This window comes from Nelumbo lutea, chromosome 8 (assembly GCF_056320005.1).
Source record: "Nelumbo lutea isolate HS-2025 chromosome 8, American lotus-T2T, whole genome shotgun sequence".
Taxonomy (NCBI): domain Eukaryota; kingdom Viridiplantae; phylum Streptophyta; class Magnoliopsida; order Proteales; family Nelumbonaceae; genus Nelumbo; species Nelumbo lutea.
This window is the reverse complement of record NC_142691.1, coordinates 16,718,437-16,736,884: the sequence shown is the minus strand read 5'-3', so window position 1 is coordinate 16,736,884 and position 18,448 is coordinate 16,718,437. Positions and strand designations below refer to the sequence as shown.

At 36.3% G+C, this 18,448-nt stretch overlaps 1 protein-coding gene across 1 annotated transcript; it reads left to right on the top strand.

Moving 5' to 3' along the window:
* Nucleotides 1-1,156: 1,156 nt before the first annotated feature.
* On the top strand, nt 1,157-17,551 carry LOC148843024 (putative sucrose-phosphate synthase 1). Its single transcript, XM_088959357.1, has 13 exons — nt 1,157-1,617; nt 1,712-1,801; nt 3,818-4,059; nt 8,421-8,484; nt 8,603-9,301; nt 9,426-9,542; nt 9,753-9,884; nt 10,398-10,574; nt 13,700-13,753; nt 13,845-13,907; nt 14,021-14,757; nt 16,459-16,555; nt 16,652-17,551. The coding sequence occupies exons 1-13, from the start codon at nt 1,435-1,437 to the stop codon at nt 16,988-16,990; spliced, it is 2,994 nt and encodes a 997-aa protein (XP_088815483.1). The 5' UTR covers nt 1,157-1,434; the 3' UTR covers nt 16,991-17,551.
* Nucleotides 17,552-18,448: the final 897 nt, after the last annotated feature.

Below are 18,448 nucleotides of genomic sequence, written 5' to 3'. Positions count from 1 at the left end.
TTTACTCTTGGTCAATTTGATCTCTTTGAGTTTTTCGCTAAACATATTCATGTGGGGCCTACTTCAACAAGCATCCCAACTGAATCTATAAAAGTTAGAAAATTGTCTAAAACTCACTATGACTTTTCAGCATTTCTCTTAAATTCATCATACCTTTTTAAAACATCCAAAGAACCCCATATTAGAGCACCAAAATCATTAATGTTCATTGACAGAAATTGTCGATATCAGCATAAATACACCTTTGTTCTAACTGACATCTGATAGAAGTGGACGGTTGGGTCCTATAGAGCCACGTGTGCTCTTCTTGACCATAGATCTTTTCTTGATCTTGGTTCTTGTTGCATTTGTAAATAAAAGGGATAAAGTTAAATTTGTGGTGTACAAGTAGATATAGAACATCAAATGAGTTGAATTTGAATCAAAAGCATTTTTTTTTTATTTGAAGCACCATTTTTACTTACATATATAAAATAGGCAGAAAATTTTTTAGGCTGAAATATTTGAAATATATTTTTGTTGTTTTTTTAACAAAGTTTTGATTTATTTTCCAATGTACAATGAAATAAAAGGTAAAATAATAATATACCAACATCCGTTAGCTTATTTAATGTAAACTTAATTACATGAGTTTCCTGGATATTTTGAAAAGTTATGATGAATTTGAGAAATAGTGAGAAGTTATGGTGAGCTTTAGACAAAATTTCATAAAAATTTAATATTTTCAGAATTCAATATTTGATTTTTTTTTGTTTAATTTGTTACTTATTAGATTGATACACTATCCATCCATAGCTAAAGGGGTTAATCAGAAAATTGTTATTATTTTGAAATTAGAAATTAACCCCCAAATAGAGAAAATCCTCATTAAGCCGGGTACCTGAAGATTCATGCCTCAAGTTTCATTCAGTTAACAGTTAGTTGAAAGGTGCATGGAGAGTAATATTATACTGCAAGTTACTTGGTAAAAAGAAAAAAAATGGACAGACAAGGGCATTTTTGTAAAATCATAACGATCGGAATATTACTTGGAATCCGAGATTGATTCATTTAATATACAATAATACTCCTCAATTATTAGTTTTAATTGTTAAGTTAAGAAGAAACAAAAAAAAATAGAGAAAATAAATTTTGATTTGTCTTTTTTTTTTGGGGGGGGGGATTTTGATAGCCAATAAATCATCGCAATTTGTTGTAAAGTTTTGACAGAAAAAGCAAAAATAATCTTTTTCGGATTTTTTTTTTCATTGCTTAAGCGTTTTTTTCTCTCAATTTTTTATTTTTTCAGGATCCTGTCTCTCTTCTTACAGTTCCGAGTCCTGTGTTCTGACTCCTGAGTGACTCTGTCCTCATTATACCAGAAACCAAAACCGTAAACAGAAAGGAAAGATAACCGTCTCTCTCTCTCTCTGAAGGTGGAGCTAGTCACTGATAATGGCTGGAAACGACTGGATTAATAGCTATCTTGAAGCGATCCTCGATGTAGGTCCTGGTATCGACGAGGCAAAATCGTCGTTGCTGTTGAGGGAGAGAGGGAGATTTAGTCCCACTCGCTACTTCGTTGAAGAAGTGATCACTGGGTTCGATGAAACTGATCTCCATCGCTCGTGGGTTCGGGTATGCAGACAGGCTTAATTTTTATTTCTATTTTTCTGATCTTGAATTGGAGTAGTTTGGATGAACTATACTTTTTTTTTTCCATTTTACGTAGGCTGCGGCCACGAGGAGCCCGCAGGAGAGGAATACGAGATTGGAGAACATGTGTTGGAGGATATGGAATTTGGCTAGGAAGAAGAAGCAGGTCTTTTGATGTTCTTTTTTCATCGTTAGATTATGTTTTCCTTTAATGCCTACCGTAGTTTGGTTAACTGTAAACTATTGCTTACTACTATAGTAATTGTTGAAAGCATTTGCGGCCGATGGAATGTTTATAATGAGTATTCTATATATTGATTGGATTTAATGGACTCGCAGAGTTTGAAGTTATCCAGAAGTGGGTTTGTTTCACATTGTTCTGTAATCTGTTCTTAGAATGTTGCATGCATGGACAAGCTTGTTGTTCGTAAAATGGGTGATCTCAATTTTGGATTATTTTTGTTGTCGGGCAATTTCCTTTGTGTTCCTTCCCTGTGATTTCTTATGGGTGAAGTTGATTAAATAGATAAGTGTTAATTAACTGATAGTGTAAGAGTTATGTCGTGAAAAAAAATCTATGTCAATATCAGAGTAAGAGTTATATCGTGAAAATCTGTCAATCAAGTTAGTTGATGGTTGATCTGATCTTCACCCATGGAACAAGACTTTTATTTATTTATTTTTTATTTTTTTTGTAAAGCATACAACATAGGCATCTCATTCTGTCTATATGTCTTATTTATTGGTTCGTTTTTGTTGTTGAATAACTGAAATGATAAAACTGCAATACAAATTTATTTTATTTTATATTGATGAGTTACTCATATCTTTTGGGATATAAGCGAAACAAGTATATTTCAACCAACAAGTACGCAGTTAAAGTAACTGCATTTATAATATCAATTATTGCAAAATTAAGTGGTTTCAGACTTGGGGATGGCAATTTCAACAATAAGATTGAGTGGTAGAATGAGGTGTCATGCAAATAGAAATGGCTTTTGGATCCTGCAGGGAATTACTGAATCTGTATTTTTCCTATATCCTAATATCTTTAGTCATTTTGCACCCATCACATTATACTGAATCTGTATTTTTCCTATAACCTACTACCCTGCATGATAAACTATGAATGCTGTTGCAAATGTCTTTACTCTCTCTCTCTCTCTCTCATGAGAATAGATGACCAGGTCATAATGCATGTAAAAAATGAGTGTATGTAAGAGGATGGGTGTCTGGTGCTGCACAAAATACAAAAGGACAGCTTCAAATGATATAAAAGAAACTACTTGGGCAAGGAACTATCAAACTACAAAACCCTTCCCAACCTGGTTGAATTAACATGCCTACAATTGGGTTCATACTTGTTGGGGTATATCTTATTTGAACATTTCTATCAGCCAAAATTTCTCTAATCTTGTTGAGGTAGTGACCCAATCACTAAAGCGCTCTTCTTATAGATTGGAATCTTTCTTGCTAATATCTTGTAATAATTTAGGATGACTTAAAAGAATTCAACTATGAAAAACCATTTAATAGGATCTATCTGTAAAAGGCATAATAATCTTCTGATCACATTTGGAACTTTGTTTGACATTAGTAACAATGTTTTGCGACCCTGTTCATCATTGCAGTGGGGGGGGGGGTGGAGATTCATTGAAGATCTAGATTATGTGAGGAATGCTTGCAGAAAAACAGAGAGCGTAGGGAAATGTATGAAGACAATAGAATGCAGACTTGCAGAGGGATCCTTATAAATTCTTCAAAACAGAAACCACTTAAAGAGAACAAGACAAAATTCCTCTAGCAAAACTAAGCACAGATATACCCATCCTGCAGTAGATGTATGACATGTATGATTTACCCATGACAACTATATATTTCTATGTTGTAACCTTTTTGCTCCTATTTAATTTTTTGCCAATTATAATGTGTTCTTCAAAATTTCTTCTTTGGAGATCTAAATATAGTCTTCTTCTTCAGAAATCAGCTATGGTTTACTTCTGATGTCCTAAATGAAAGTTAAATGCTGTGGGACCTTTTATTTACATTTACAACTTCATTAGTGTCTGCAAAGGACTTGTGCATGACATAGTACAACACTGTTTTCTGGTTCATATTCCAGAATAGAAAACTAGTTCTATTATTATCTTTCAGTGGCAAACAATTCCATTACCCACTGCAGATTGAAGGAGAGGAGGCTCAACGTATGGCTAAACGTCGTCTTGAGCGGGAAAGAGGACGCAGAGAAGCAACTGCAGATATGTCAGAGGATTTATCAGAAGGAGAGAAAGGAGATGTTGTTGGTGACATTTCAGCTCATGGTGATAGTAACAGAGGCAGACTGCCTAGAATCAGTTCTGTTGATGCAATGGAGAGCTGGGTTAGTCAGCAAAAGGATAAAAAGCTGTACATTGTGTTAATAAGGTATTACCTTAACTTTTTTGCTCTAAACTTTTCAATGTGTTTAGGTACAGGTGTATAAGGTGTTCTTGATGTCACATTTTAGGCAGTAGAGAATGTGATGGAAATATAACACCCATTTTAAACTTTCATGCAGTGTTGTCAAAATCTTACGAGATACGATTCACGATTTGAATCATGAACCCCAAGGGTTTCGATTTGAATCTTATGTCTTTTTTTTTTTTTGCAAAAATATTATGTTTTTTGTTTGAATCCTACAATTTGATTCATACATCTTACAATTTATACGATTCTTGCAATTTACTATGATTCAAATAAATTCAATTAAGAATTTTTGTCATTTTTTGCTTATATTCAGTTTTGTCAAGAGAAACTCGTTTTAAAGCCCTTACTAGAAAATGATTTATTTATGTCAAGAGAAACTCGTTTTAAGGAAAGAGGAGATCAATTGGAGACAAAAATCTAGATGCAAGTGGCTCAAGGAAGGGGATAGCACTACCAATTTCTTTCATTTGTTGGCCAATGGTGGAAGAAGGAAGAATGCTGTCTTGAAGTTGGAATAGAATGGGCAGATTTTAACAAGGGATGAGGAGATAGCACAAGCTTTTGTAAACCACATTAAGACACTTTATGATTGTCCGTGAAGTTCAAGAGAAAGTTTAGAGGACTTGGAGTGGAGGTTAGGAAATGGAGAGTTGTTGGACAATTTGGAAAGAAATTTTGAGGAAGTATAAGTGAAACATGCAATTTTCTCAATGGGTCAATCTAAAGGCCTAGGGCCTGATGGTTTTACGATGGCATTCTATCAAGATTGTTGGGAGATTATAAGAGTTGATTTAATGGAGGTTTTGGAAGATTTCTTTGAGAGTGGCAAATTCAATTCGAGAGCAAATGCAACTTTCATTGCCTTAATACCAAAAAAAGTGGTAGTACAACCAAAGGATTTCAGACCTATAAGCTTGGTAGGTAGCATGTACAAGATTATCTCCAAGGTATTGGCCTTAAGAATAAAAAACATCCTTCACTAATTTTTCCAAATCAAGTGGTTTTTATATTTGGGAGACAAATAATGGATCAAATTCTCATTGCAAACGAATGTGTGGAGTTTAGGAAAAGGAAGAAGGAAAAGGGGTTGGTGTGCAAGTTGGATTTAGAAAAGGCTTATGATCTGGTTGATTGGGATTTCCTCCTAGAGGTCCTCACTTGTAGGTGTTTTGGCGAAAGATGGTGTAGATGGGTAAAGGGATGTATTTCTTCATGTCCCTTCTTCATTTTGGTGAATGGAGTAGCTAGGGATTTTTTCCAGCTAAAAGGGGTCTTAAACAAGGAGATCCTTTCTCCCCCTTCCTCTTTACTTTAGTGGCTGATATACTAAGTGAGATGATTCTAAGGGCAGATGCTAGCAACTTGATTAAAGGTTGGAGAATTGGGAAGGAGGAAGTGCTGGTTACACATCTACAGTTTGTAAATGATATCATATTGTTTTGTGAAGGGGAAGAAAAAGAGCTTTTGAACCTAAAGAGGCTAGTGAACTGGTTGAAAGAGTTTTTAATCTCTTAAAGTAAATTGGGGAAGAAGCTGTGTTGCAGGAGTACATGTAGAGAGAGAAGAGATGGAATTGTTAGCTAGGCTCTCGGGGTGAGAAGTAGGAGAGTGGCCGCTACACTATTTGGGAGTATTGTTGGGAGGAAACCCAAACACAAAGTTTCTAGTACCCAATGATTGAAAGATTCACTAAGAAACTTGCAAATCGGAAGAGAAATTACATTTCATTGGGCGGTAGGATAACCCTAATTAAGTCAACTTTGGCCAACCTACCAGTGTACTTTATGTCCACCTTCAAAGTACTAGGAGATACCAAGAAGTGAATGAGGGATTTCCTATGGGAGATAGGAGATACCAAGAAGGATCACATAGAGAAGTGGGAGGTGGTTTCTAAAAGTAAGGATGATGGTGGCCTAGGAATAGGAAACATTAGATTTAAGGAATAAAGTGCTATTAGGGAAATGGGTGTGGAGGTTGCTGCTGGAACAAGATAGACTTTGGCATAGAGTGGTTGTCAGCATACATGGAATGGCAAATAATGGTTAGGATGCGGTACCCTAGGGCCTCTCGATGTTCTCCTTGGAAAGCTGTTCATGAACTCCTGCTTTCTTCCTTTCTTCAAATTTGATGCTTGTGCAAGGAATAAAGTGCCGTTTTGGGAAGACACTTGGGTCAATGAGTTTTCACTTAGAGATAGGTTCCCTACCCTTTACTCCCTTTTAGGCAACAAAGAAAAAGTAATCTCTTCCATTTTCATTAATAATTTGTGGGATTTGGGATTGAGGAGAGGGTTAGCATAGTTGTCAAGGCGACACCTAGGCGACAAGGCGCCCTTTGAAGCTCGCCAAGCAGTTTTCTACTTCCTACTATAAAATACTTTTTTATTCATTCTTTTTTGAGATTATAATTATAAAATAGACATTATTAAACTAAAATAATCATTTGTGTGTTTATATACTAATTTCTTTTTATTAATTTCTTATTTATTAGGGTTTAATCAACACAAGCATTGCTAAATGCTATGTTGAACCCTCAAAACTTAAAAACCTGAATCAATAAGTAAGGAAGAACTTAAAATTTTATCTAATCAGCACATTTTCCTCTTTCATATATTCTTCTTCTTCTTCTTCTTCTTCTTCTTCTTCTTCTACTACTACTACTACTACTACTACTACTACTACTACTACTACTACTACTACCAATACTTTTTATTTTCTTCTTTTCCTATAACAAAAATAAGGGTTCATCCCCTATATTTTTTGAATTTTATTTTCCTTCTTCCTTTTCTTCTCATGAATATGTTGATTTTCTATACTTTAATATGAAATTTATACTTTTCTTATGAAAATCATGAATAATTATTAAAGAAATATGGTTATGGTACCTAGGGAACTACCCTAGGATCTATCTTTTTAACATAAAAAAAAACCACCGCCTAGGCGATTAGGCAACAAGGCGCCCCCTAGATGCCTCGCCTCGCCTTGGCGCCTTGAAAACTATGGAGAGTCAGAAATGGAGATGGTGGATGGACTTGTTGCTCTCAAACCCTCCTCCTCTGGTGTCTTCACTTGTGCTTCCTTTTATAATGTCCTTTACCCCTCTAACCTTGCTGGGAATTTTCCAACAAAGGAAGTTTGGTGTAGTCCTGTACCTCCAAAAATCCGGGCTTTTTGTTGGGAGGTTGCACTCCAAAAAATCAATACACTGGAGTTGTTGCAAAGAAGAGGCCAAACTTTTGCCTTTCACCCCATGTTTGTAGCCTCTGCTTGGGTTTTGGTGAGACAACCACACCTTTTAATATCTTGTCCATTTGTGTCTTTTATTTGGTCTTGCTTCTCTTCTCTCTTTGGTTGCAAGTAGAGCCCTCCCCCAGATGTGGTAAGCCTTTTTGACCCAAACTTTTATAGGCAACCAAAGAAGAGGGGTAGAATCATGTGGAGAACTACAAGAACAACTGTTCTTTGGTCATTTTGGGAAGAAAGAAGTAATAGGATCCTTAAGAATACTAAAAGACACTAGGAGGAAATTGTAGAGGGAATAACAATTAAGGTTATTCACTGGTTGAAAACAAGTGAGCTGTTTAAGGAATTTTCAGCTGATGGCATTTACAAAAGATGGGGTGAGGTGGCAGGTACTAAATCCCTAAAGCCTATGGTACAAGAAATGTGGGCCCCGCCAACTTCCCAAAGCACAAAGTTGAATTGGGGAAGGCAGAATTATTGCCATGTATTTGGGGCCAATAGGAGGAGATTCGTTAAGAGCAAAGGTGATGGCTTTACTTCAAGGTGTAAGATATGCCAAACATTTGGGACTACATCAAATGGAGATTGAAGGGGACTCTAAGCTCTTAATGTGGTGGATGCAGCCAGGTTGTCTGGGAGCATGGAAATATAGACATATGATAAGGGAAATGATGAATATAACGAGGGAGATAGATGTGTGCTTTAAGTGGACAAGAAGGTTAGCTAACGGACTAGCATACCTTAGCAAAACAAGGGACTGTAAGAGAGAATGTGTTCTGGGCAGTTCTGTAATGAGTATGTAACTTGGGTCAACTTCTTCTTAGGAGTTGACAGATGTACCTTGTCATGGTTTCAAGATCTATCGATCTAGTCTAAACAAAGTTCTGAAACTCGGGAATTTAGTTTCAATTTTAACCAGGATAAAAAATTGATGTTGAAATTGAGATTTAAAATAATCTTTATTTACATTGAATTCAATGGTTACCCGATCTACTCCAAGGGAACTATATTTTTTCCTGTTATACGTTCTAGTAGTTTTTTATGTTCTAATTTCATTAATAATAAATTGTCGTGCAGCCTTCATGGCCTGATACGGGGTGAAAATATGGAGCTTGGGCGTGATTCTGATACTGGTGGTCAGGTGGCTTTTGGTCATAAAATGCATTCTTCTTTTAAGTCCTTTATGTGTTTTTCTATGAGTAATTCTTCTATACTTCCATTGCTTAGTGGGATGGCTAAATACTCTTCTACTTTATTAGGTTAAGTATGTTGTGGAACTTGCAAGGGCCTTAGGCTCAATGCCAGGAGTGTACCGGGTTGATTTGCTGACCAGACAAGTGTCAGCACCAGAAGTAGATTGGAGTTATGGTGAACCAACTGAAATGCTGACTCCAACAAACTCTGATAGTTTCATGAATGAGATGGGAGAAAGCAGCGGTGCTTATATTATTCGCATACCATTTGGGCCAAGAAATAAGTATATCTCAAAGGAACTCCTGTGGCCTCACATACCTGAATTTGTTGACAGTGCACTAAACCATATAATACAGATGTCCAAAGTTCTTGGGGAGCAAATTGGTGGTGGACAGCCAGTATGGCCAGTTGCCATCCATGGACATTATGCAGATGCAGGTGATTCTGCTGCTTTACTATCTGGGGCTTTGAATGTACCAATGCTTTTTACTGGCCATTCACTTGGGCGAGATAAGTTAGAGCAACTTTTGAAACAAGGGCGCCAATCAAGAGAAGAAATAAACGCAACTTATAAAATAATGCGTCGTATAGAGGCTGAAGAACTATCACTCGATGCCTCTGAAATAGTTATCACTAGCACTAGACAGGAGATAGAGGAGCAATGGCGTTTGTATGATGGTTTTGATCCAGTACTTGAGCGCAAATTGCGAGCAAGGATCAAGCGAAATGTGAGCTGTTATGGCAGGTTCATGCCTCGCATGGTTGTAAGTAATCAGACCCATGTCCTCTTAAATTCTTTATGTTCAGAGGCTGCTTATACAGTCTCATGAACTTCTTGTTAATTTAAGATTTTTTTTTTCATTTAAGCATATTTAATAATATTTACAGATAATTCCTCCTGGGATGGAGTTCCATCACATTATTCCGCATGATGGTGAAATGGATGGTGAAGTGGAAGGAAATGAAGACAATCCAGCTTCTCCAGATCCGCCAATTTGGTCTGAGGTTCAATTATTCCTTATTAAACTTATATTCCATTACTTATGACCTGTAATAATTTTTGGACTAGAATTAATATGTGAAGCTGCTGCTTCAGAATAGCTGTTCCAATTTGTTTTCTGCTGTAGAATGTGCTTGAAAAACTTCATTTTCCATTTAATTTTGCTGGTGTGCTTTTGCTGTTATTTGTGACTTCCATGTTCTTATATTTGGCAGATAATGCGCTTCTTTACCAACCCACGCAAACCTATGATACTTGCCCTTGCTAGGCCAGACCCCAAGAAGAACATTACAACTTTGGTCAAAGCATTTGGAGAATGTCGCCCATTAAGGGAGCTTGCTAACCTTGTATGCTTCAATTTTTTTTTTTTTTGGTAGAAAGTATGTTTTTAATCTTTCCCCATTCTTTTAACTTTGTTAGTAGGTCATATTCCACTTCCTTAAAGCTGTTTGAACTTTGAAGGCTGTATGAGATGAAATAGTTTCATTTCACATTTTCTTTTGTATTTCAGAGAAATCATCTAAAATGGAGAAATTCTTGGATTTTAAATAAAACATTAGAATGAGAATGTTTCAGGTTTCCTGAAAACGAACTCATTCTCAAATTTTCCTAATAAGTAGATGTGGATTAATTTTAAGTGATAGGGATGTAACTTCAAATTGATATTGCTATAGCATCCAAAACAGAGTACTTGTGAATGGATCTTGATGACTTACAATGAGCTAAAATGTCAGGCACAAATGCATCTGTTCTTCTTTCGATACTTAAACTGATTGGCTTAAAATGGATCTTGATGACTTCAATTCATCTCAGTTCCTTATCTTGCTTGTAAAATGTTCTCATATTTTCTGTTTTTGCAGACACTGATAATGGGTAATAGAGATGCAATTGATGAAATGTCAGGCACAAATGCATCTGTTCTTCTTTCGATACTTAAACTGATAGACAAATACGATCTCTATGGTCAAGTTGCATATCCTAAACACCACAAACAATCTGATGTTCCTGACATTTACCGTTTGGCAGCAAAGACAAAGGTATTCCATATGGTTTCCACAATAGTTGAAGTTACACTTGACCAGGATTTATCTTTGTAGTTGAAGTAGGAAAAGGAGTAAATTTTGCCACATTTTATGATACATTGCAATGTTGCATATGAAGTTTGGACATATTTTATCTGCAGCTTAGTTTGTCTTGGGCCACAGCAGGAAGCATTTATTACTTAACTAAAGCCTGGCCATGATGTGCAAAATTGATTTGGACACAGACTTTTTACTATCAATTATTTTTATAGCTTACATACAGTCAATACTCTCTCAAGGCTTATATTTATCAATACCTTATATTTCTTTGGCTTTCATATATATATATATATATATTGCTTCAACAAGGTAGGAAAAAGAATTAAGGCATAGCCATATAATTTGTTGGTTCATTTTCATCATTTCTACTTATTATATTGATTGAGCCTTTCAGGTAAATATTTTGCACAAAGCTCGTGCAAATGTGGTCTGTGTAGAATACTTCTGATCCCATTCTATGCCACATTTTATATTATGTACAAAGATTATGTATTTCCAGTGTCATAGTCAAACTCTTAATTTATATATTTCCTTTTTATTACATAATTTTTAATATGAATCTTATGTTTTGAAATTTTGTTTTATATTTATTTTATGTTTATAACTTTTTCTACCCAAATGAAATTATCTGTTCACTTAACTTACATATATCTTAGTTTATTCATACATGCATAAACTAATTTATTTGTAAATTCTCTATGTATTTTGTGATATATATATGTATATATATAAGCATATTCTTTTTTAATATGATTCCCATGTTTTTGAAGATTTATTTAGTATTCTTTTACATTTATAACCTTCTCTACCTAAATCAAACAGGTTGTTTATTTAATTTATATATTCTAGTTTGTTATTAATATAAACTAACTTAAAATATTTTTAAATTAATTTTTCATTGTATGCAAATTCTTTGTTGATGCAAATGTCTTGCGAGTGTGGTAAGAAAGTGATTGTTAAATTTGTCTAATTCTTATTTGTATTGATAATTTCTATTTATTTTTTTATTTTTTTATTGATAGAAGAATAAATTATCATTTTTAATTTTAAGATTGGTGGTTTCTATTACCATGTCTTATGGTTGAATATATGAGTAGAGATGCCATCATTACACGTGGTAGAGTGAGATGTGGAGTAGCACATCAAAACTCTTTTATTTGGTAATTACCAATTAGGAAAGAAGTAAAGAGATATTTTTGGATTAAAAAAAGATATTAAGAGAGATTCTTAGGTGTACATTGCTTATTTTATTGGTGACTAACTTAATAATCAAATATCTTTCAGTTTGAAAATTATTATATAATTTATTCTTTTCTTTTTTCATTTTAATAGACTAGTTACATGAGTTTGTGCCTCACCAATTTTGAGGAGTAAGGCAGTGAGGCACATAGCTCACTAAACTTGAGGCTTAAGCCTTCGACTTACTATACAAGGTGGTTGAGGCTAGGCATTTTGTGTCAGGGCCTTTTGAAATCATGCTTGAAACAATTTTCCTGCCAGGTGGTTATCAAGTGATTTCATCTCTCTCTCTCTCTCTCTCTCTCTCTCTCTCTCTCTTATATATGTGTGCAAAATAATTTTCTTTTTCATGAGGATCCAAATACTCTATTCATTTATCTTACGCTCATATGTTTACCAATCTGTTACTTGTATATTAGTAGTTCTGTCAAAATTTTTCTCAAAAATAAGTTTTCTATTAGGTCCATATTGTTTTGTTCATCAGCATCACATCCTTGTTTCCATCATCAGAAAGTCATTCAGAAGTTTTAATAATACTAATATAGATAGGATCTTATTCATGAGGGTGGACCTTGGTGCAACAGTTGTGTTGCTCCATTGTGAGCTGGGTGACTAGGGTTCAAATCAATGTTTCGAACTACCGTTGACTTGGACGGTCGGACCGTTAGGATCAGGAACTGTCCAGGCAACCAATTCCGTTTTACCCCAAAACCGGTCCCTGGCCAAAAGCCGTTGAATTGGTCAATGACCCATTGACCCGGGTGGTCGAACCATTGACCCGTTCAAGGGTTTTTGGCCTTTTTTATTTAAATTATTTTAGTTTTTGTCAAAACAGACCATCCATTCGAACTGGACAGTCGAACTGTCGACCCAGAAACCAGTGCCCAGAACGGTTCCGGTTCCAGGTCGGTTTTTAAAACCTTGGTTCAAATCTTGAAAATGGTCTCTCTGCATGTCCAGGGGTAAAGCTGTGTAAATCTGTCCCTCCCTAGACCCTGCATTAGCAGGAGCTTCATGCACTGGGCTGCCCTTTTACTACCTTATTCATAAAATCTTTTTGAATGATTTATATCTTCAATTTTTAGTGGCTATAATAGAGAAGGAAACAGTCTACTAAAAAATTGAGCTTGGGTTTGGTTCAAAGCTGCTTTCCTATCCATGCTTGTTTTTTTCTAGGAAGTCAACAGCATGAATGAGCTGGCCTAGCTCATTTTTTTCCCCTTTTTGCCCAGTCTGTTAGAATTTATCTTTTTTGCCACATTAAAGAGAAGACTTCGCAACGAGTAATGAGCTATATGATTTCTATACCAAATATTTCAGTGGCAGAGAACAACTAATATTGACAACAAATATTAAGCTAGGACAACATAGTAGCTTAATGGCTATATTATCTTAATATCTGAGAAAATAAAGTTTAATGAGCTGAAAAAGGTAATGAAACTGCGAGTAGACTAAACTCTGGAAAATGAAAGAGTTAAGAGAAACATTTGCAAAAAAAAAAGACCTTTCTTTGAATTGGTAATTGTTTTCTCACTGTAGAACTTTTTGCGAACTTCCAAGAATTTTGTCAATGCAAAGAGGCCTGAGATCATGGTTTACCTTTTATACTTCAATTCTTGTCATGCTTTGTTATTTGCCAAAAAAATTTACCAAAAAAATTTACAGTTGGTTATTTGCCAAAAAAATATTACCAAAAAGTTTACCTTCCAAGCATTTTGTCAATCCAAGGTAACCTATGTTATTTGCCAAAAAAATTTACAGTTGGTTGTGGTATTCCCTTTTGCATCTTGTTCCTTTTCCCATTATTGTTAGAGCTTGAACTATGACTTGTACTTCTGCAGGGTGTTTTCATCAATCCAGCATTTATTGAGCCCTTTGGTCTAACTTTAATAGAGGTACTGGGCTTTGAATTTCCCACAAAGAACTGAACTTTCACAAATTAGTTACTATAGAAATTAATATATGCTCTACTTCGTCACTGAGCAGGCTGCAGCTCATGGTTTGCCCATTGTAGCCACAAAAAATGGAGGTCCTGTTGATATACATCGTGTATGGTTTGCCATTGTTTCTGTCCTATTATTTTAGATGATCTTTTTTGCCCATTTGTTATACCCAGATTGAGATATTATAGTTTCTCAAAACTAATAATTAAATTGTTGCAGGTTCTTGACAATGGCCTCCTTGTTGATCCCCATGATCAGCAGTCTATTGCTAGTGCTCTTCTGAAGCTTGTAGCAGATAAACAACTTTGGGCAAGATGTCGACAGAATGGTTTAAAAAATATTCACCTTTTCTCATGGCCAGAGCATTGTAAGACTTACTTAACTAGGATAGCTGGTTGCAGGCCAAGGCATCCACAATTTCAAAGAAGTGATAGTTGGTTGGAAGAATCAGAATCAGATTCACCTAGTGACTCCTTGAAGGATATACAGGATATATCTTTAAATTTAAAGCTATCTCTGGATGGTGAAAAAAACGAAGAGAGTGGTACCCTTGATAATGTTTTAGATTCTGAAGAAAATGCTGCTGATAGAAAGAGTAAGTTAGAGAATGCTTTGTTGGCATGGTCAAAGGGTGTTCTAAGAGACACACACAAAGGGACCGCTGAGAAAGCAGACCAGCATACAGGTGCTGGTAAATTTCCAGCATTGAGGAGGAGGAAACATGTTTTTGTCATTGCTGTGGATATTGCTACATCTGAAAATCTTCGTGAAAGCATTCAGATGGTTTTTGAGGCTGCAGGAAAAGAAAAGACTTCAGGGTCTATAGGGTTTATATTGTCAACAGCATTAACCATATCTGAGATACACTCCCTTCTGGTTAATGGAGGCCTAAATACTTCTGATTTTGATGCTTTTATATGTAATAGCGGTAGTGACATCTACTATCCATCCCTTAGGTATATATATTTTTATCCTTATTTCCAGTCATAAAATTCTTTTTTTTTTCTTTTTGCATCTTCCTTTTGTGTTAAGGATAAAAATTTGTTGATAAATGTAACTATATAAACTTCAGTTATTTTTGTGCCTTGTGGGTCCCTAGGTTGAAGAAACTCTACCTAATCACTTTGACTTGTGCAAAGGCTGAGAATCCTTGTTCAATCTTGAATTTGGTGGATAGAAACTACAATTTTGTGCTGGTCCATCACCTTAGATAATTCTGGTTTGTTAAACCTTTTATAGAGATCCTTGTGTTCCCATTGTTTTTGGTAGGTGCATGGCCAAATACTATTTAATTTTGTCTTCGGATGGATATGGTTACTTGACCATAAGAAATCTCAACTTTCAGTTATTGAATGTGGTTTTTGCCCCATAGAGGCAAGGTGCCACTTGCTAGACCTGTAGTTAGCAGGTTAGTGGGGTTAGAGTATTAGGGGTGCACGTGGGGTCCACTGTCTTGCACAGAGAGCCTGCCTTTCTGTGGGTTTTAAAATGCCTTCTCCAACAGAGGGATGCAAACTTACCGTGTAAGACTGAGATGGAAATTACTACCCGACTCAAAATTGGGTCAGAGTAAAAGGTTTATATCATGAACAAGCTCCATCCAAGCCTGACTGAACCATAAAGAAGTTGAACCTGGCTTTCTGTTAAGTAATTTGGGTATGGGTTGAGTATTTATTAATTGGTTTTTCAATGTTAAGTTATTAGAGTTGAGCTTGGTTTGATGCAATGTCTTAAGGCAAGAAGTGCAACTGAAGCACCAGGGGTTCCCAGAGCATGAGGAATGAGGCACAAACCTAAAAGAAGTGAGCTGTCACTTTTGAAGAAATTAAAAGAAACTTGATTTATAAGAATATGAAAATCTAAATTTTGAAAGAAATAAAATATTTCGAAGACCTTTTAGCTCAATTGGTTAGAATACTAGTAAGAAGGTTGTAGCCTTGTGTTTTCAAATCCTATGTAGGTTATATAACTGTTTAAATTCTAAACATCACCACTACAACATATAATATACTAAATCATTTATTCAAACATTAAATTCAAGGTTAACTCATTAAAATATAATAAGCGAGGTGAGGTGCACTTGGATTCTAGTTAGGCACGAGACCGGATCTGCTCATCACATGCACATCCTACCATGCATTGGGAACATCTCACGTACTTATTAGTCATTATTCACAGGAGATGTTCCCAATGCACGGTGGATGTGCGTGTGAGGCGCCCAGGAGCAGATCCCGTCTCATTAGGCACACCATATAAAATACGCCTCACTTGTGAGCTATAGCAGTGTTGCATGGACTCTTCTAAGTGGATGAAGAGTCTTTGTTGGACATGCATCAGATTCTAGCACTCCAGGGACTCTGGATGGTCACTCCAGCATAACATTTTCCTTTATCTACTCATTTATTTGGCATAACTGAATATCTAATATACAGTATTCACAATTAATGCAATTTTTTTTTCTAGAAATTATTAAGTAACAAAGATAAAGTTCTAGACCTTTTTTAGAGGTAAGCTATGTTAGAATTCAAAAATATATGGACTGCTTTAATAGTTTATACTTTCCTATAGAATTGTTTGTTGGTCCTTATTTTCTTTCTTGCCAAATCAAACTCATGGACACGCATCAGATTCTGATTCTCATGCCTGTGTCATGTTAGCCTGGAGCCTAGTCATACCTTAGGTACACCTTTAAAACACATTGGTGCCATAGCCCATATAAGCCGGCTTCTCATGGGTTGCACTGTTGTTGTTGAGGTATAGATCAATCCTCCCAACTACAGTTGTCTTTGATACTTGATACATGGTTTTGATACCTACTCTAGTTAGGTTGGGTTTAGTTGCAGATTTTAAAATCTTCTCATTACGCATTTTATGGTATTTCATGGCCTAATCACCTTCTTTTTTTCAAGGTACCTGTATGTTCGGTGGGGTATTGAGTTATCAAATATGGTGGTCTTTACTGGAGAATACGGGGATACGGATTATGAAGGAATGCTAGGCGGAGTCCACAAGACAGTAATATTGAAGGGGATTTGCAGCAATGCCCGTGACCAGCTGCACGCAAACAGAAGCTACCCACTAGAACATGTCTTGCCGTTTGACAGCCCTAATATTGTTCAAGTTACCGAAGGATGCAGCAGCAATGACTTACGAATGTCTCTGGTGAAATTAGGGGTTCTCAAAGGCTAGAATTGTAGATAATCCTCCATTGGCTTTTCTGTATTTAGGGTGAACAAGCTCCAGCACTCCTCTTAGCTTCTGTTTGTCTTATATCTACTTTTGCTCCCTGATAGCCTTAAAACCCAACAGCTCTGTCAAAACTCAAAAGTACCATTTCCTTCCTACCCTGGGATATGTGCTCCCAAGCTTGAACTTGTGGGTTTCCTTATGAAACACTAAATAAGGCTTTTCCCCCCTTTTTTTGTTGTTTTTATTTTTACCAGAAGCCTTTCAGAATGTCCACCTACTGAGTTGCTTTTGCGAATTAAAGCAGACTGAGCAATTGCAATCTGTTGTGCTTTTGGCTCATCCCTTCTCATAAGCGATCTCATGGTAGAAGCTGATGGAAGCCAATGATATCTCAATTTATTACTATTAGATGCTTGGCTCTTTTTGTAATCAAAGAAAATTGTGCTAATGGTGTATAAAGGTGGCTTGAATCCACTACTCTGTATTCAACTTGTGTTTATTATCCGTTCAGTTTGTACAAAGTGGAATTTGAATATAGGTAAAGCGCGAAATTCCTAAGCATCACTGTAGCCTCTAGGAATGTTTCCATTCATTTGTCTTGTGTTAATAAAGCCGCCCGGCTAATGCACATGCATTTATGATTTCTTAGAAAAGCTGCATGGGCACTGCAGATGCAGAAGAGTCCGGCTTCAGTCCAGGCTGCTTCTGTCAGAGCATTATTCGTGCAAAAGGAGGACGTGCCACGCGTTCACCACTTTGTGTAAAATGTTTGAAGCATGCGGGGGAGTTTAACGAGTTTAACACCGTTAGCATGCAAACAAGATCCACTTTTTCGAATCCGATCCTCCCCTCTTCTCTCCTCTCCTTTCGTGCGAGTGTCGCAGGTTTTCTTCTCCCCTCTTCTCTCCTCTCCTTTCGTGCGAGTGTCGCAGGTTTTCTTCTCCCCTCTCTACAACTATCATCACCGGATGTCGGCAACCGGCAATCATTTTACACGTGTCCTCCACTCTGTTCAATTTGTAAACAAGAGATTCTCTCTCTCTCTCTCAGTTTCCTTATTAAAATTACAAACTGCTTCTCTTCTTACTACTCTGTTCTAGTTGTCCGATTAAATCCCGGTTTTCTTCTGTGTTTCTGTTATCTCATATGGATCTAGTACCATGTCTTCCCGATAAGATTGCCCGTGAATTTCATCGCACCGCTCGGTCGATGGGACCCGACGCACTGCAGCATAATCTCACTTGGCATTTCCAAGTCGATTTAGGATTTCCATACCTATTTAGGCTCCATTTCTGCGAGTTGGTGCCTGAGATAACAAGGGTATATCATACGGTTTTTAACATCTTTATTGGTAATCAGACGGCTGGCAAAATGTTTGATGTTGTTGGCTCGAGTGGAGGAAATGGGATCCCGATGTTCAGAGATTACACTTACCTTTTGACGCTTCTAGATCCAAAA